This window comes from Acinonyx jubatus, chromosome D1 (genome assembly GCF_027475565.1).
Source record: "Acinonyx jubatus isolate Ajub_Pintada_27869175 chromosome D1, VMU_Ajub_asm_v1.0, whole genome shotgun sequence".
NCBI lineage: Eukaryota > Metazoa > Chordata > Mammalia > Carnivora > Felidae > Acinonyx > Acinonyx jubatus.
Genome location: NC_069390.1, coordinates 111,488,413 through 111,508,112, shown reverse-complemented (window position 1 = coordinate 111,508,112; position 19,700 = coordinate 111,488,413). Strand labels below are relative to the sequence as shown.

Sequence of the window (19,700 nt, the reverse complement as noted above, 5' to 3'; positions counted from 1 at the left end):
GGTCTAGTTTCATTCTTCTGCATGTTGCTGTCTAGTTCTCCCAGCACCATTCGTTAAAGAGACTGTCTTTTCTCCATTGGATGTTCTTTCCTGCTTTGTCAAAGATGAGTTGGCCATACGTTTGTGGGTCTAGTTCTGGGGCTTCTATTCTATTCCATTGGTCTATGTGTCTGTTTTTGTGCCAGGGAGCCTCATTTTCATGCTACCAGTATTTTCAAATGAAAGGGGAATGTTGGTCTGTCCCCAGGATTTTATAGTCGGTGAGTAAAACTCTGCTGTAATCAGACCATGTAGTGATGCTAATTCATTAGCAAAATATGGCATAATTATTTTAGTGTTTATTAAAAGCATCTGTTTACAAATTTTTTTAATATTTTGTTTTTTGGTTTTTTTTGAGAGAGCATGAGCATGAGCAGGGGAGGGGCAGAGAGAAAGGGAAAGAGAGGGAATCCCAAGCAGGCTCTGTCAGCGCAGAGCCTGATGCAGGGCTCAATCCCACTGAGTCACTTGAGTGACTGACTGACTGAGCCTTCCAGGTGCCCTTAAAATAATGTGTCTTTATCAAATATTAGAAATCTCGACATTTTATATGTCAGAATTTCAAAAATTGTATAAAATTTCATGTTTAAGTAAATTGGTATGTCGTACTGGTTAAGAACTGGAGTTAAAACCACTCTAGTCAGTGGGTGATTGAGAATAAATAAATCTTTAAGAGAATAAGATTTTTATAGTAAAAGTGAGTATTTAACTCTAGAATTTACTTTGTAAAATGTCACCTGGATCTGTGTTTCCAAAAGGATTAGTAGCTTTTTAAATGATCTTTGTGACCATAATTTCCAGGCTTTTTAAAAATTTTGTGAATTTAAGATAAATATGAGATTTTTTCTGATGAGCAAGTCTGGTGCAACGTTTGCTTAGAATATGACAATTTGCATTAAGGATATTGTGCAAAGAATTAATATTCTTAACAATATATGCCTTTTTTTCTGAGTTAAAACAATGTTTCATAAATTTTTTAGAGTGTGGGAACTCTTCTTAATGTTTCATGTTACGGACATATTAGTACATATACTGAAAAATTTGGATCCTACTATATCCTGGTATTTTTATTTAACACTAATCTTTAGTATTTTGTCCTGTTATTAGCCCTCAAAAATGTGATTTTTTAATTGTGTGGATATATCATAAGCCATTTTTGTATTCAAATTATTCCTAATTTTTCACTATTATAATTAATGCTTTGAAGCAGATACTTGTATATAAAATATCGGCATCTGCTCTGAAAATTTCCTTGGGATAAATTCTCAAGGTGAAGTTAGTTAAAAGTGGCCTGGTGTTCATGGCTCACTTGCTCCCCGTGAAAGCCGCATGGTCTTCTGCTCTGATCCGAATTTCTGAGAGTTCTCTTTGCCCACACAACTGAAGACATGAATTAGCAATTCATTACATTTTTGTTAATTTGATAGTAGAAAATGATGGCGTGTTGTTGTCTTAGTGCCTTAATAGTCTCTATTTGCCTTCTGTCTTTTCTGTCCCTTGTCACTGTTGTTTGTACTTAGCAGAATAGCGAATTTCTGTAATAAATATTTAAATAAGTACATTAAATGCTGTGACAGATACAGGGTTTGTAAATGTTTACGTATATTCATGTTGACACTCTAGGAGTTTTTAATGTGCTGTCCTTTTAAAAAAACTGATACACTGGGTGATAAAAAACTTTAGTATTGTAACACAATCATTGTTTCATGAAAACTTCTTGATAGTACGTGGAAAACATTTTGCTAAATGAAATCTGAATGTGCTTAGAGATTACAATAATACTTTTTGAGTTATTTTGAAATGTATTATATAAAATCATTATAATGAGGTTCTTTCCCTCTAATAAGTCTTTCTCATGTCAAAATCTGTCATTTGGCATTTTTCAGTGCGGTCAAGGTAGATTGTTTAAATATTAATTGTAACCCTGTGAAGACTGTGATTGATGATCTCATCCAGAAGTTATTTGATACGCTTGTTCTTTCTTTGAAGAAGTGCATCCAGGGTAAAGACGCTTTTTGATTTTCATTTTAACTTAATGTTATATACAAAGGCATGTACTTTGATAGTTATGAAATGTGAATCCCAGTGATTAAAATCGACCAAGCTGGAAAGTATCATGAAATGAAATGTGCTTCAAATGGCAATTTTCATAACGTGGGAAAGCCCATGCCCAACTGTTAAGAGTCTAAAAGTGGAGGCGGTTTTGCTGTTTGCAATATGCGCCAGTATCAGTTTGGTGCCTGTAGTACTGAGGAAGGTAGGCGGTTCTGCCATCATGTATTTCTTCTCATCTTTTCAGTTACTAAGATTTTCCAAAATTCTGCACTGTGTCTTTTTCCATGAAACTGGGATGCTTTAGCATATTAGCTAAAGGATGGGAAAGGTTACCAATTTTGAATGAAATATACTAAGAATGAGTACATTTTAACTTTGTCAAAATTTTGAGGTATAACGTAAAACAACTAGTATGGTGCATTTCTTTGCTTATTTTGTATTTTAAAATTCTGTCGTGTGAGCAAATAATAATTTAAGATTTAACGTATGCCATATGGTGAGTACTTCCAATGCTCTTTGATTTTAAAATGATGCAGCGAAATATTTTTAGTGATAATAACATTCTATGTCACTGTTACCTGTTCAGCTCACTTACATGAAATTGATGCATTTGTAACCGAGGCTATGGACGTCTTAACAGTTATGCCCCAGTCTGTGGAAGAGATTGGCGATGCAAATTTGCAATACAGTAGGCTCCAACAGCGGAAACCAGAGGTGAGCATCGCCAAGTAAAGTTATCGATTGATTTTTATTGGACTGGAATGTTTCAATCAGGTAATTTTATGTGACCGTTGAGAAACATCATATAATTTCAGTATTGTAAGGAAGTCCACATAATCTGGCCCAATCGCTGAGCTCATGGTCGGACTCTGGTGCTATGTTGGTGCAGTGAAACAGTCTGAGTCAGAGTTAATATTCAGGAGTAGGTACAGTCTGCTAGGATGTGGCACATCTGAGTCAGACTAAACTTAGTAATTCATGCTGTTCCCTCCGGGGTTGTAACCTGAGGGGTGCGGTTTGAGCTGAGTTAGGAATACACACGTTCACACACGTACACACACACTTGCATATGGAGTTACTATATTATGGATGGTTTTAACTAAGTTTAGAAGCAGCAAGAGACATAACTCAAATCACAAGAGAAACTTTGATGTGTCCTTCCTGCGTCATAGACTTCATATGATAAAGCTCACTGAGAGGTGAAATCGTATGCTTTTGTGGCGCATTCCACAGTGAGGGTTAGAGAGGAGTAAATGTGTGTCCGAGCTGCTGGGCTTGGGCCCCTGGAAAGCTGATGGTAGCATTTCCTGGGAATGTGGGTGGCTGGAGGGGGAAGGTGTCTGGAGACTGGAAGTGGTGGGGGGGTTGGGACGTCAGATGGAAGTTGAGTGAGGAATAGGGACTTCAGAGTGGAGACTGTTTATTAATTGGATATAAATTTAAAAGTCATCTCTATGGGGCGCCTGGGTGGTGCAGTCGGTTAAGCGTCCGACTTCAGCCAGGTCATGATCTCACAGTCCGTGGGTTCGAGCCCCGCGTCGGGCTCTGGGCTGATGGCTCAGAGCCTGGAGCCTGTTTCCGATTCTGTGTCTCCCTCTCTCTCTGCCCCTCCCCCGTTCATGCTCTGTCTCTCTCTGTCCCAAAAATAAATAAACGTTGAAAAAAAAAAAAAAAAAAAAGTCATCTCTCCATGCATGAACAGTGAAGCCAGGGGATTGGATGAGACCATGTGGTTGATGGCGGACCATGGAGGGTGCAGAGCAGGGTAGGACATCCCAGCATTTACTGTGGGGATGTCAGAGGAGATGGCAGAGGACCCTGTGAGTGAAGCGAGAGGAGAGACAGAAAAGGTACCCTCGTAGAAACTAGGAGGAGAAACAGAGACGCTGTGCTGTTCCGCCCGCGAGGCGGGAAGTGGCAGCGGTGGTAGGAAGAGTCCCTGTCACTCGAGCCACAGTCAGGGGCCTGGGGCCGACCCGTGGGTGCGGGGGAGTCACGCTGCCGGGTTTGAAGCAGCAGGGGCCATACAGAATCGGGCTGTGATGTCTCTCGGGTGCCGTGTGGACTTGCAGGGGAGGACAGGAGGGCCCCGCCCGGGAGTCTGTTGTACTGACTTCTCAGGCTAATCTGGGTTCTGTCCACGTGTGGAAACCACAACCTGACTCTTCGTTTCTGCCTTCTCTGGCCTTCCTAGTACATCATGACTCAGTTTCACTTTCTCCGTTGTCCTTTTCTTAAATACTTTGTTTGTGACTGTTCCTTCTGTTCCTGGAATAGTTAGTTTATTTCTGTTCTTACCTAATCCCTAATCTTCATTCTTTGAGAAGCCTCCTTCTAACAGTTCCCTGTGAGTGGAAGATTTCTAATAAGAACTTCACCTGGAATAGTTAGAGCATTGTCTTTACAGACTCACAGGTTCCTTCAGTCCTTGTGACCATCTTTAGGATCCTTTTAACCTCTTTGGTAGAGTGCCATAGTTGAGTTTGTATATAGTAATAAGTAAGTATTAGGAACTTCATGTCCAGGAATTTAACAAATTATTTAGAACAGAAACCTTGATTTTTAAAAAAGCAAGAACAGGTTAGAATAGAATCTTTTTTTAAAATTTTACTTATTTTTTATTTTAATTTTTTGGAGAGAGAAAGAGTACAAGTTAGCGAGGGGCAGAGAGCAAGGGAGAGAGAAAAGTGGGGCTCACCCGATGGGGGGCCATGCTCACCTGAGGCAGGGCTGGAACTCACAATCCATGAGATCATGACCTGAGCTGCAGTCAGATGCTTAACCAACTGAGCCACCCAGGCGCCACTTACTTTTTTTTTTAAGTTTATTTATTTATTTTGAGAGAGAGAGGGAGGGAGAAAAGAAGAGAGAGAATCCCAAGCAGATTCTTGCTGTCAGCATAGAGCCTGATGCATGGGCTCCAACCAATGAACTGTGAGCCTATAACCTGAGCTGAAATCAAGAGTCGGATGCTTAACTGACTGAGCCACCCAGACACCCCTAAAATAAATGGAATCTTGCAAGAAATTTGATAAAATAGGTTATTTTTTTATGTTGTTATTTCTTCAACCTTTAGATTTTGCCCTTATTCCAAGAAGCTGAAGATAAAAACAGACTTTTACGAACTGTGGCAGGTGGAGGTTTGGAAACAATTAGCAATCTGAAGGCTAAGTGGGATAAATTTGAGTTGATGATGGAAAGTCACCAACTTATGATTAAAGATCAGGTAAGAACCTTTTAGTCATTGTGTTAACATGGAAACTTGATTTTTTTCTCACTGAAGATTCTGGCTTATCTTTATTCCATTGGAGCTCAGGTAGGTAGGAATTTTATATTGTGGATGAAATTGGCCTCCCTCAGTATTTCCGTACCGTAAAACGCTTTATTTAAATGATCATTTCCCGTACTTTGTCTTTATTTCCTACCATATGGAGAATTCAGGTAATCGTATTTTTGGTTTTCCTTATGAGTGAATATGTTTGCCTGCTATGTATGGTGACTTTTGAGGGGACACCTGGTAGTTAAACACACCTGTTGTACTCTCCTGCGTGGACACTGGGACACGCCTCCTCGGTTATGCAGCTCCCTGCTGGTGTGGCACAGCTGGTGGTCATTGGCCAAGCGTGTCTTATCACATCAACTTTGCTGATAGTTGTGGTGGATGCTGCTGATGACATGAATGAGGTTTTTTTTTTTTTTTTTAATGTTTTATTTATTTTTTGAGAGAGAGAGTGAGAGAGAGAGAGCATGGGAAGGGGCAGAGAGAGAAGGAGACCAAATCTGAAGCAGGCTCCAGGCTCCAGGCTATCAGCACAGAGCCCGATGGGGGGCTCGAACTCATGGATTGTGGGATCATGACCTGAGTCGAAGTTGGACGCTCAACCAACTGAGCCACCCAGGTGCCCCTGACACGAATGAGTTTTTAATGATGATGCAGGCAGTATATCTCTCATTACTGAATATTTATAGTCTGATTCTATGTTTTTGACATCAAAATTTTATTGTACTTGAAGTCAGTAATTGAAAACAATCTTTTGAAAAATTTGTTTTGGTGGTGTTTCACCTCTACCTAGAAAGTGTTAGAAATAAAATGTGAAAATAAAGTGAGATTTTACTATAAACTGAATTACATAAACTCTTTTGGCTCATAGATCGAAGTGATGAAAGGGAACGTTCAGTCGCGTCTTCAGATCTATTACCAAGAATTGGAAAAATTTAAAGCTCGTTGGGACCAACTAAAGCCTGGTGACGATATTATTGAAACTGGCCCACAAAGTACTCTTGATAAAAGCGCCAAGTCAATAAAAGAGAAAAAGATTGAATTTGATGATCTTGAAGTCATAAGGAAAAAGCTGGTGTATGTTTTTTCTTTAAAATGGATAGTAGACATTTTGATTTATATTTCTCTGTATTAGGCCACAGGCTTTCTTGTATCTGTTTGTCTTAATGTTTTTCTATATAAACTTCTGAAGTTTTAAAAATGATAATTCTAAGTGCTCATGCTACTACTTTCTTAGTTGTGGGTGGAGTCTATAAGGACGTTAAAGGAAGCAAATTTCTGGTTAGGCTTAGAAACAGAACAGAAAATTAAGTTTACTTAGAAGTTACATTGGGAGTTGGAATACTTGTTTTCTGTGATTTCATTGTATTTAAAAATGAGGCCTATAAAATTAATGGAAAATTGCTTTCAGAGACCCGGAGAAGAAAAATGAACCTACAACAATAATATGAGGTTTCCAAGGAAAAAACCTGTTGCTTTATGTTACAAGTATTAAGGTTAAGTAAGCAGTGTTTCAGGTGTCGTCTCTTAGGTAAATGCTTCCATAAGATAGTGGTCTTCATGGGTGAGTGAAGGGTTTAGTACCAATTAGATGAAGGGTATCTTATATTCTAGAATCTAATCCTTGGGTATTAATATTAATGAGATCTTTTATCAGTCCATGATATATGTCATTTTGAATCTTTACATTATTATCATTTATGACGTATGACGGACATAAAATACAGATGTTATCAATTCCACTTTGACTTCTTTGGAGAAATACATATTTATGAATTTAAAAGAGGTTATACTTAAGTAGTTAAAGTAAAATTCTTATGCAGTCCCCCACTGTCTACCTTCACTATCAAATATGCACACACACACACACACACACAGGGAATGCAGTTAAATAAACTTAGTGATATTTGACAGTTTTTTAAAATCTAATGATATTTCACTCTTTGTTTCCATAGTGATGATTGCCGTCATTTTGGCCTAGAAGAGCCCAGCTTGTCTTTGGCAGATAGCATCTCCAAGGACATTGAGAGCTGTGCACAAATTTGGGCCCTTTATGAAGAGTTTCAGCAGAGGCTTGAGGAAATGGCCAATGAAGATTGGATTACTTTTCGGTTTGATTCATAAACACTATTTAGATTCTTATAATTTGGTAGTGTTTTTTTGGGAGGTACATTTTGAGGTGTATTCCTGGTCTCTTACAGGACTAAGACATATCTGTTTGAAGAATTTTTGATGAATTGGCATGACAGATTAAGAAAAGTTGAAGAACATTCGGTTATGACAGTGAAATTACAATCAGAAGTTGACAAATACAAAGTAAGATGGTTTTACTTTACTATTTTAGAATGAGGTTTGCACCTTTCACGTGTCTTTTATGCAGCTGAGTGAGCTGTACTTTTAGTTTCTGATTTTCAGTGACTCCGTTACATGAACACACTAGGAGGTATGGAGTAAACCATAGAAATTATTGATCTTTCTGCTACTCTTTTGAAAAGTTAGAACTAAGAAATTTATGGTTAAAGTTAAAAATTGGAGTGTTTATACCTCTTAGAGCAGTTTAGGATCTGAGTCATTTAGCATATTTAGGATATAGGTTATTTCCTAAATAATAAAGATAGAAACATTTTAGGTCATGTCTTCAAATCTGTCAAGCTACAGCAGGAAGTTTGCATGTATCCACAGTAGTGTTTAATAAAAAATCATACACAATTCTGTTTGAGAATTTGATTTCGAGTTTGTTAAATAAGATAATAGAGTAATTAACATTTTGTAACTAATCATTAAAGGAAATAACAGTTTGCATTTTGACATATATTCTTGTGTGTACGTGTGTCTTTTTTTCTTTTAACAGACCGTAATTCCTATCTTGAAATACGTGAGAGGGGAGTGTCTTTCTCCAGATCACTGGCTTGACCTTTTTCGTCTGCTTGGCCTTCCTCGGGGGACTAGCCTGGAGAAATTAATGTTTGGTGACCTGCTCAGAGTAGCTGATACAATTGTTGCCAAAGCTTCAGACCTTAAAGTAAGAATCACTTGTATAAATATCTCATGAATATGACCTTTGTTAACAGATGGTTTTGCTTTGTGTTTTATGTAAAAAAAACAGCAAAACTTTTTTTTTCTCTTAATATAGTGACAGTGTTCCGCTAGTCCATTATTCTTTCTTTAGTAACACATCTGAATCTGTATAGGAGTATAGAAGCAGCGTAAACCCCTTCCTTGAGAGAAAAAAGACAATATGAAATAAAAAAAAGTAATCTTGGTTTAAGAAGGGAGTCAGCTTCGGGGCGCCTGGGTGGCTCAGTCGGGTGAGCGTCCAACTTCGGCTCAGGTCATGATCTCACAGTTTGTGGGTTTGAGCCCCACATCGGGCTCTGTGCTGATGGCTCAGAGCCTGAGGCTGCTTCAGATTCTGTGTCTCCCTCTCTCTGCCCCTCCCCCACTCGTGCCATGTCTCTCTCAAAAATAAATAAACATGAAAAAAATTTGTTTTTTGAAAAAAAGAAGGGAGTCAGCTTTAATCGAAAAGCAAACAAATACAAATCATTTTATATAAAATACATTTAAAATCATGGGGTGTATTATAAATACAAGCTAAGAGATAGCAAAATCCAGAGAGCTAAACCAAGAACCAGTTTGCAAATCAGGGTTAGGAAAGGTCTGTGGTACAAGGAGAAATGGTACCGCCTTCGGCCGTCTTAAGTGTCGGACTGTGTGTTGTGATCTGCCCGTTTGATGTAAAAATAAAAGGACTCTTGATGTCACATTGTTTTTTTCCTATTCAACATGTTCACCTTTGTGTTTGTTCAGAACCCTGGAGCCTGTTAGGTAATTGTGAGATCATAAAGCACAGTTGCTGTAGAAGATGGTTACTAACCACTTGAGCTGCCTCAGAAGTTAAATTTAAGTTACAGTATCATTGTTGAGGGCTGCAGAATTTTAAATAAGCCTGTTTTTGTGTTTTGCAATGGATTCTTGATTTTTCTTTTTTTAGAAGTAAAAAGCTTATGGCAGATCTTTAATATCGTACTTTGACTATGTGAGATTGGATACTTTGTATCTGATATCTCCTGATACATTAGCTAGTGATTAATTCTCTTGGATAACATGTAAAATATATTCACTTATTTTTTCCTTTATTGTGAAAAGCCAAATAAAAATGTATTGTGTTATAAAATAAATATTGTATGGTTTATTTATAAAATTAATGTGGAAATAATAAATATGAATATTTTATGTTAAATAGGATTTAAACAGTCGGGCACAAGGTGAAGTTACGATCAGAGAAGCTTTACGTGAACTTGATCTTTGGGGAGTTGGAGCGGTATTTACATTGATTGATTATGAAGACAGCCAGAGTCGAACTATCAAGCTGATTAAAGACTGGAAAGACATCGTAAATCAAGTTGGAGATAATAGATGTCTTCTTCAGTCCTTAAAGGATTCTCCTTATTATAAGGGATTTGAAGATAAAGTGTCCATTTGGGAAAGAAAACTTGCAGAATTAGATGAATACCTGCAGAATTTAAACCATATTCAGAGGAAGTGGGTGTATTTGGAGCCCATATTTGGCCGTGGAGCATTGCCGAAAGAGCAGACACGCTTCAGCAGGGTTGATGAAGATTTTCGGTGAGCACGGCTACGTGGGGCAGAGACACACGCAGCAGCTTTTTATTCGTGTTGGGAGGTGCTTAACACGAGCCGATTACTTTTATGTTATGAGTGTTACCTGTGTCTTCAACCTCTTTCTCTTTTGGATCCTTGTGAGGGCTGTTTTCTCTCATTCAGCCATTTGCTTCTTGAACCGTGTTGATCTGACCTCTGTCTTTACCTCGTGACCTGATACTAACAGTAATGTTACTACAGTAGGAGAGGAATCATAATAGTACTAACATGTAGCTACTGTTGCCAAAAGTAACACATTATTCTCCTGTTGTAAATTTGATGGGCATTTTTCGTGCCTCATTTTACTTCATCTCTGACAAGTATTTAAAAGCATCGAGCATTTCTTGTTGGAGAGTTTTTTCCCTTGGCTTCTGGGGTACTGCAGGTGGTTTTCTGGCCATCTGTCCGGGTCCCCTTCTAGTTTCTAGTCCTCAGGCCTCTCTGAACATCCAGCTGTGGACACTCCGCGGGATTTCGGTGCCGGGTCTCCTGTCACTGTGTCACGCTCCATGGGCGGTCTCATCCCCTCTTCTGTCCTTGTCCACCTGTCGAGCCCTCCTTCTCTCCTGAGCCCCAGTAGTGTGGACACCCTCACTGTGCCAAAAGCAGGTTCACAAGCTTATCCCTTTAGCTCAGGTCCTCTTCCCTGTGTCTTTCTCGATAACTGACTGCTCAGAGTGGAATCATAGGGGTATTTGACCTCCCCCTGTACCTCCAAATCCAGTAGGTCACTGCATTTGTTGATTCTGACCTACTTCATGTCTTTATGTCTCTCCTGGTTTGCCTTTATTCTGAGCTACTTTTGTCATCACTCCCTGGGTCCGTGGCCTCACTTGGGTTTGTGCTCATCCTCAGCAGTGAGCCTCGTGTGTGACCACCAGAGTGGTCTTGTGCTGGTGACTTGTTGTGGCCCGTTTCCTTGAATTCTTTAGTAAACGTGTAGAGAGGTTTCCTGTTGTTCTGAGGATAGAGCATAGCCTCTCCTTGTCCATTTCTGCAGCCTGCTCTTGTGCGTTCTCTGTTCGCTTTGGGGACTCCAGCCTTGACTTGCTCCAACATTTCGAGCCCTTCCCAGGATCTTTGCCAGAAGGTGCTCCCCTCCTGCTCACTGATGTCTTTTTTTTTTTTTTTTTAATTTTTTTTTCAACGTTTATTTATTTTTGGGACAGAGAGAGACAGAGCATGAACGGGAGAGGGGCAGAGCGAGAGGGAGACACAGAATCGGAAACAGGCTCCAGGCTCTGAGCCATCAGCCCAGAGCCCGATGTGGGGCTCAAACTCACGGACCGCGAGATCGTGACCTGGCTGAAGTCGGACGCTTAACCGACTGTGCCACCCAGGTGCCCCAACTGATGTCTTCTTTCTATTCACCATGCAGACTCAGCCTCAATCACTTTCTCACAGAAGCTGTGGATTAGGGATTGCTCCGTTAGCTGCTTTAAAATACATTGTACTTTTCCTCATTAGTATATATCAATATTTTATTTAAATAATTTGAGAAAATATTTAATATCTTTCTCACTGAACCATTGTCTTTATGAGATGGGGCTAAATATTTGTTTAGAGAATGAACGAAATAAGCGAATTTGCAACATGGGAGGTTAAGAATGGTAATGGAGGGCACCTGGTGGGCTCATTCGGTGGAGCATGCAACTCTTGATCTCCAGGTCATGAGTTCGAGCCCCATGTTGGACGTAGAGCTTCCTTACAGGAGAAAAAATAATTAAAAAATGGTAATGGGACATTACTAATTTTTGCCATTATTTCTTAGAAGAAACACAGCGGTGTTTTGCTTTTATAGTAGCGTTACCTCTTTAAGTAGATAAAAAATAAATGTCTCAGTATTTCTCTTTCAGTCAAAAACTGTTAAAATGGAGGTAAAAATAACTTTTTTTCTTCTGTAGATCGATAATGAGTGACATCAAGAAAGACAATAGAGTCACAACATTAACGACTCACGCAGGAATCAGAAATTCGCTGCTAACCATACTCGATCAACTTCAAAGATGTCAGAAATCATTGAATGAATTTTTAGAGGCATGTTCTTTAAAAATATTTATGTAAGAAGTTGTAAAGTACTTTATTAGTTATTTGAAAAGATAAGGCTATTCTTTTTGTTGTTATCAGGAAAAACGCTCAACGTTTCCAAGGTTTTATTTCATCGGTGACGATGACCTGTTGGAGATCCTGGGCCAGTCTACTAGCCCGTCAGTGATTCAGTCTCACCTCAGAAAGCTGTTCGCCGGTAAGAGCCAACACTCCTTCAACAGGTCCTGCGTTTCACGTACCTTCCAGGCATAATGTTAGGCTCTGACGTAGACTACTGAATAAAATGCCTGTCCTGCCCTCGGGAGGGATTTATATCTTGGTGGGACAGGCAGCCTCACGAGTTGGCCGATCGATGGCCGTGGCTGCGGCCGACAGGTATGTGCTGTCGTGGCTCGTCTGTGGGACCCGTCGCTCACGTCTGCGGCATCTCAAGGCTGACATCTAAGGGTGGATCTGAAGAAGGCATCGGTCTTAGCTGGAAGAAAGGTGTGAGGGCAGAAGGAATTGGCCGTGCGGAGGCCTGGGAGTGATGGGGAACGTGCCTCTTCATTGTCGAGCTGAAGGTTTCCTGCCCGACGTCCAGGTGGAGGCACCCAGAAGGCGGTTCCTGAGAGCAGAGAGGTCTGGGACGGGGGTGGACAGTCGGGGGTCCACTGTGCACGGGTAGTGGTTAAGCTGTGGGACTCGGTGAGGTTACCTGGTGACAGGCGTACGGTGATGGGACCCTGGGCTCCAGCAGTGTTGTCACTGTAGGCAGGTTATTGAATACTAAAGGTCTGCCAAAGAAATAATGATTATTTTCTCAAAGCATTCCATTTGTGGGAAGAGAGCTGTGTTTTTCAAAATAACAAGAAAAAACTTTCATCGTGATCTTCACTTCTGATTAGGTATCAGTGAACTACACGCCCACAAGCCAAATCCGGCTCACAGCCTGATTTATTTTATTTTATTTTATTATTTTACTATTTTATTATTTGTAACGTTTACTTACCTTTCGAGTGGGGGGCAGAAGATCTGAAGCAGGCTTCAAGCTCTACGCTGACCGCAGAGAGCCTGACGCGAGGCTCGAACCCGTGCACCATGAGATCATCACCTGAGCCGAAGTCGGACGCCCAACCGACTGAGCCCCCCAGACAACCTCACAGCCGGATAGTTGAAAGTAGAGTTTCGTTGGAACACGGCCATGCCCGTCGTGGTCCAGAGCCACTTTTGTGCTGCAAGTGGAGAGCAGAGAAGTTGCCCCAGGGAGGGCAGAGCTGTGAAAACCTAATGTATTGAGTTTCTGGTGCTTCACAGAAGCATTTACTCACCAGTGTATGTGTGAAGCTTTCAGGTCCTTTATCTCAGCTGTGATTTGGGCTGTGGGAGGCTTGGAGAGACCTCTTGGCATCAGCAGGCTTGCATCCAAACTCTGCCTCCACTCTCTCAGTGTCATCTCTTACTGTCATTTTTCTAAAATGTTTATTAATTTTTGAGAGAGAGAGAGACAGAGCGTGAGCAGAGGAGGGGCAGAGAGAGAGGGAGACACAGAATCTGAAGCAGGCTCCAGGCTCTGAGCCGCCAGCACAGAGCCCAACATGGGGCTCGAACCCACGAACTGTGAGATCATGACCTGAGCCGAAGTCGGATGCTCAACCGACTGAGCCCCCAAGGTGCCCCTTGTTTCCTATTTTAAATTGGAAAGAATAACTTAGAGGGTTTTTCCTAAGATCAAAATTGGGTAATGTATTTAAGCTTTTGTTGTATACTGTTAAATAAAGTGTACAAATCTGGGGGAGGGAAGTCCCATTTGCCCTCCCTCTTTCTTTTGTCTCTTGTATCATGTTAGTAGAGTTAGCAGTATATGTTCTTTTCTTTTTTTAATGTTCATTTATTTATTTTGAGAGAGCACACATGCATGTGAATCGGGGAGGGGCAGACAGAGAGGGAGAGAGAATCCCAAGCAGGTTCTGCACTGTCAGTGTGGGGCCCTATGTGGGGCTCAAACTCACAAACCGTGAGATCATGGCCTCGGCCGAAACCAAGAGTCAGATGCTTAACTGACGGAGCCCACATGCGCCCAGTCAGTGTGTGTTCTTATGCACCTGTTTGTGTCTGGCCTGTTGTGCTCATTAGAATGGTTGGGAGGTCCCTGCAGGTACGTTTTGTTCCTTTTCATCACGGAGTAGTTTTCCAGTGTTGGAGTGTGTCAGCTGTTCGTTCACTGGCTGGTGGGCATTTGGGGGCATTTGGGTTGTTGTCAATTTTTGGTTAGGAGAAGCCGTTCTGTTGTATAGGGGAATTAATATAATTGTCATACGTAATGCATATTATCAGGTGTATATTATGCATTCTGTGGTAATGATGTGTCTTGTTTAATAATGATATCTTTGATCTTTGTGCATTTCAACTGTTCTTTTATATTATAGGTATTAACAGCGTGTGCTTTGATGAAGAATCAAAACATATAACTGCAATGAAATCTTTAGAGGGAGAAGTTGTACCTTTTAAAAATAAAGTTTTAATTTCAAATAATGTAGAGGTAAGTAATTCTTTTTCAACTATGAAAATAAAAAGAATTAACTGTATGAACTTTGTATCAAAAATAAATTAGTCGATTTGTAGGGTAAACTTTGGCCATTTAGGAAGCTCCTCTTGTGTCTTAAAAAATAACAGGGCACCTGAGTGGCTCATTTGGTTAAGTGCCCGACTCTTGACTGGGCTCAGGCCATGATCTCACCGTTCATGAGATCGAACCTCATGCCGGGCTGTGTGCTGACAAGACTGGCTATTAATCTGAGCTCCTCAATTTACTAGCTGTGTGACTTAGAATCACAACTTTTCTGTCTATCAGATACTCATCTTACTATATGTTGCAAAGCCTGTTTATTAAAAATATGGCTTTATACCATATAGTGTTTGGAACATTAGTATTCAACAGGTACTTGTATAAGATGAGTTTTTTCAAGAGGTGGAATTAAAATTTCTTCTTGACTCTCACACTCCCAAAATGTGTTGTATGAGATGATTGTTTTATAAGATGATTTAGGTAAGCCTGAAAGTAATGCACTTATGGAACGACTGTTGATTACTTGGCCCTGGAGCACTGGATGCAAACTGTCTGGGACATCTGACTGGTGTGCGGCGAATGCCAGACAGTGGTGGATTGCATCATATTGAACTGCAATCTTCACATTCCACAATTATCTTCAAACTTGCAGTTGGGGCCCGTGGCTTATCCCACGCTTAGCCGTATAGTTCAGCGACATGCCCGTTCCTGGTTAAGGCTCGGCATTTTATCGGATGTCGATTACACAAATGAGGTGATTGAAAGCACATGCTTGTTAGGTAGCTCCCATGTTTGTGCTTGGTAAAGAGGTGTGTTTCTGTTGTTTGCCCTCCCTCCCTCCCTCCCTTCCTTCCTTCCTTCCTTCCTTCGTGTTTATTTCAAGAGAATGACAGAAAGAGCACAAGCAGAAAAGGGACAGAGAGAGGGAAAGAGAACCCCAAGTGGGCTCTGTGCCATCAGCACAAAGCCTGACATGGGGATCGAGCCCATGAGCTGCGAGATCAAGACCTGAGTTAAAATTAAGAGTTGGATGCTTGAGTGACTGAGCCACCCAGGCGCCCCTGTTGTTGTTGTGTTGGGACCAGATGCATGGAGAGAGGAAGAGCTTCAGCAGGAGCCGCTGGCCAGAGCAGGTTTGCCAGCAGAGGAATGGTGGGGTCTGGAAGCCCTGACTGTGATGAGCAGAGCTGTTGGTACCCTGGAGAGTGCTCTAAAGATAAAAAAGTCTAGAACTTTAAGTCTAGAACTTAGAGCCATTTAGCATTGTAGATTTTGTACTCCTTTTATTGCGCATATAGTTTCTTAAAGTGATCAATAAACATTCACTGCTATTTTTATCAGTCTTTTTATGTTACCTTCCATTACCTTTTATTATTTTACCTACAATCAAGTGAAAAAAATGTGTTATTTTGACTCGGAAACAAAATTAGTTTTGTGTAAAGGAGCAGCGTAGCTCCCTGAGTAATAGACATCACCCTAATGATGCATTTCCTGTTTACATCACAGCCTTCTGAACATGGGCTCACCAGGAGAGCCTGAGCCCCGACACTTAGCCAGTCACTGTGGCCCTGATTTCCTGGCCTATCTAGCTTGATTTCTTAGAATGATGAAACCATGGGGTTACGTTGCTCGTAGTACCGTCATTTGTAGAGTTGATGATAGTGGCTGACTACACTTGTATGGGTTTTCACGCTTAACCATGATCCCCAGAAGTGAAAAAATTGATTTCTTCCAATTATTTAAATCTTTCATTAATAAAATAAGTATGTCCTGTAAGACGATTGTGGGAGTATGAGGGGCAGTAAGAAATTGTAACCCTGCTTCCTGAAATAAATGAATAGGGTCACTCAACAGGGTAGGTGTTTGTTTTACGACTGCGTTTGTCATTGGTAATTCTGTTTCCAGGCCTGGTTAAATGGTTTAGCCATGGAAATGAAGCAGACCTTGAAACAGTTGTTGGCGGAATGTGTCACTGCTGCACGCAGTCCTCCAGGTGCCGTGGACCCGTCCTTGTTCCCCTCACAGGTAAGCGGCCTCTGTCTGGGGCGGAGGGAGCCCAGGGCGTCACACGGCAGGCGGCTCTTCATCCGGCGGTTCGCACTGACCAGCTGCCTTGCTTCTGTGTGTTCGCTCCGTCAGCTGTGAGGTGTGCCGGACGAGCTGCTTGGCGGCCACGTTCTCTTACAGCCCCGTCAGCTTGCTGTCACTCAGATGCCTTCACGCCAAAGGCATGCCGAGAGCCCAGCAGCACGGGCCGGTGGGGCATGAAGCGGGAGGGGGGTCAGTCACGTGGGAGTGCTCTGGTTCCCGAAGATTAGCCCGTCGTTGATGGAGAGGCCCGGAACCCACAACACTGTCCCTGCTGCTCCCGTGGGATCATCCTGGAGACGGGGCTGGCAGGAGGTTGGCGGGGTGTCGGTGCAGGTCAGAGATCCGGCCTGGGCCCTGAGCCAGAATGCCGGCCGGCAGCTGGGAGCCAGGGTGCACACGCTCGCTGGTCACAAGAACGCCCACCTGAAACACCAGCCGTGGATCTGCATCGTGTGAAACGTGTTCCAGGTCTCACCCGAGCATAGTGCTAAGACCCGCGCTCAGTGCCCTGCGTCGTTCAGGGCTTGCTTCCTGGCTGGCTGGGGCTCAGCCTCCAAGCGGAGGGCACCCGGGACTTAGTTCTTGGGGCCTGTGAAGGGCGGGCCTTGAGGTGTTCTCTGATCTCTCACAGGAAAATCTACCCTGCTCAGCGTTGGTTTCTTTCCACACTAAAGCATGTGGTAGCTTTGGCACAAGTTTCATGTTGGTTCTTTTAAAGCGTGAGACCTTAGATAGATTCTTAGCCATTTTATCTTTCATTCTTTGGTGCTTTCTAGCCTTTTGAGTCAAACTAAAATATGTTTTAAAAATTCTCGTTAAGCTCTTAGAGAAAAGTAAGAGTAATCAGCAACGAATAATAATGCCGTTGCAAAGTCAAAGGTAAGCTGCTGTGTTACTACTGAAAATGCTCCCTGTTCCTGTCGACTTCCAGGTAGGATTTAAGTGAACTTAGGCTAAAAGACAAAAGGTGAACGACTCCACAGAAGTAAGGATTGCATAGCGATGGACTGGGAGAATGACCCTCGTGTAAGGAGATGCACGGGAGAGACGGGCAGAGGAAACCGGGCTGCACCATCAGAGCCCGCAGCTGACCTCAGGGCTCTCGAGCGGCCAGGTGACAGTGTGGACGGTGGACACTGTGAACAGTTCATTATCTCTGTGCAAACATGGACAAGTGCCAGTAGGAGTAGTTCATTTTCAACCCAAACCAAGTATTCTAGTGTCTTAGCAGTTAATGCTTAAAAAAATTTGTCTCAAGAGCATTTATGTAGGTGATTGAATGGTGCACCTGGGTTCATGTACCTGATGCAGGCTGTTAGGTACTCTTCTTGTCTTTGAGCTCTTCTGTTTTTTTTTTTTTTAAATTTAATTTATTGTTTTAATTTACATCCAAGTTAGCATATAGTGCAACAATGATTTCAGGGGTAGATTCCTTAATGCCTCTTACTTATTTAGCCCATCCCCCCCTTCCATAATCCCTCCAGTAACCTCTGTTTGTTCTCCATATTTAAGAGTCTCTCATGTTTTGTCCCCCTCCCTGTTTTTATATCCTTTTTGCTTCCCTTCCCTTATGTTCATCTGTTTTGTCTCTTAAAGTCCTCATATGAGTGAAGTCCTATGATATTTGTCTTTCTCTGACTGACTGATTTTGCTTAGCGTGATACCCTCCAGTTCCATCCATGTAGTTGCAAACGGCAAGATTTCATTTTTTTTGGTTGCCGAGTAATACTCCATTGTGTATATACCACATTCTTATCCATTCATCCATCGAGGGACATTTGGGCTCTTTCCATACTTTGGCTCTTGTCGATAGTCCTGCTATAAACATGGGGGTGCATGTGTCCCTTCGAAAGAGCACACCTGTATCCCGTGGATAAATGCCTAGTAGCGCCATCGCTGGGTCGTAGGGTAGTTCTATTTTCAGTGTTTTGAGGAACCTCCACACTGTTTTCCAGAGTGGCTGCACCATTTTGCATTCCCATGTTACATACTCTTCATTCACTTCTGTAAAGGCATTTTTGTAAGGACCTCAGGTAATGTAGAACAGAACTTTCTGCTCTGGGAAGGAGACAGCATGCAGAGTGGAAAGAATCTCACAGACCTTGGTTCAAAAACTGCTTTTGTCAGCATACTCTGATTCTTCTAGGCACGCGTTAAGAGGGTATGACGATAGGAACATTGCCAACTTGTTTTGAAGGTTAAATTGTACAGTGTTGGCCAAATCCTGTCAGTGATGGTTACATTTTGGGCAGTTAGTAGCGTGAGTGCCTGTGCACACATCCTGATGGCAGCATGACTTCAGGATTAGCCTGGACCGTATCTTGGCTCCCTTTTTGTAGCGTCCTATGGAAATCGTATAGTAGGCTGCTAAAAGCTGAGATTATTGACGTGCGTTGATAATACAGAAATTCGGTGGTGGTGTCTGAAAGGAGGTTCCTGTGTATGAGTACTAGTTTGGGGGTGGCAAGTGAACATTTTCATACAGAAATTCAAGGCAAAGTCTTTTCTCCAGAAGTAGATTTGGATCTTCTTAAATGTTTCTCCTTCCTTACACCTGATGAAAGACACTAATGAGTTTGTCCTACAAATCTGGGGGGGTTGATTTTGCCCCAGACAGAATTACTTTTCCTTTAAAGAATGATATTTAATGCTGCATATACAATGATATTTATACAGTGTTTGATGATATGTGAATACCAGTAACACACAGCTTAGCCTGCTGTGTTAAGTCATAAAATGTATACAGAGGTGACTAAATTTGATGACATATGATATTCATCTGGGTACTGAAAAGTATGTACCAGAAAAACACTCTTCCATAGTAGTTGGTCAGCAGGTCTAGTGTTTTTATGTGATGATGTTTCATGTCTTTAGTTTCTGTGTTCATTTAGGAACTGTATCAAGGGGCGCCTGGGCGGCTCAGTCAGCTGGGCGTCCGACTTCAGGTCAGGTCACGATCTCGTGGTTTGTGGG

At 41.7% G+C, this 19,700-nt stretch overlaps 1 protein-coding gene across 8 annotated transcripts in view; it reads left to right on the top strand.

Annotated features, from left to right (window-relative positions):
- The window catches only part of DYNC2H1 (dynein cytoplasmic 2 heavy chain 1), a 340,312-nt gene that overhangs the window by 34,422 nt on the left and 286,190 nt on the right, over nucleotides 1–19,700 (top strand). For all 8 annotated transcript variants that reach the window (XR_008290731.1, XM_053204186.1, XM_027051992.2 and 5 more), the window contains exons 19-30: nucleotides 1,926–2,041; nucleotides 2,681–2,808; nucleotides 5,171–5,320; nucleotides 6,246–6,451; nucleotides 7,330–7,485; nucleotides 7,576–7,690; nucleotides 8,226–8,396; nucleotides 9,621–10,003; nucleotides 11,944–12,076; nucleotides 12,167–12,284; nucleotides 14,497–14,609; nucleotides 16,542–16,661. Coding sequence is in view for 7 of the 8 variants with exons in the window: in XM_053204186.1 (XP_053060161.1) it covers nucleotides 1,926–2,041; nucleotides 2,681–2,808; nucleotides 5,171–5,320; nucleotides 6,246–6,451; nucleotides 7,330–7,485; nucleotides 7,576–7,690; nucleotides 8,226–8,396; nucleotides 9,621–10,003; nucleotides 11,944–12,076; nucleotides 12,167–12,284; nucleotides 14,497–14,609; nucleotides 16,542–16,661 (1,909 nt within the window). In the remaining variant the exon portion in view is untranslated. The remainder of the gene's footprint in view (nucleotides 1–1,925; nucleotides 2,042–2,680; nucleotides 2,809–5,170; nucleotides 5,321–6,245; nucleotides 6,452–7,329; nucleotides 7,486–7,575; nucleotides 7,691–8,225; nucleotides 8,397–9,620; nucleotides 10,004–11,943; nucleotides 12,077–12,166; nucleotides 12,285–14,496; nucleotides 14,610–16,541; nucleotides 16,662–19,700) is intronic.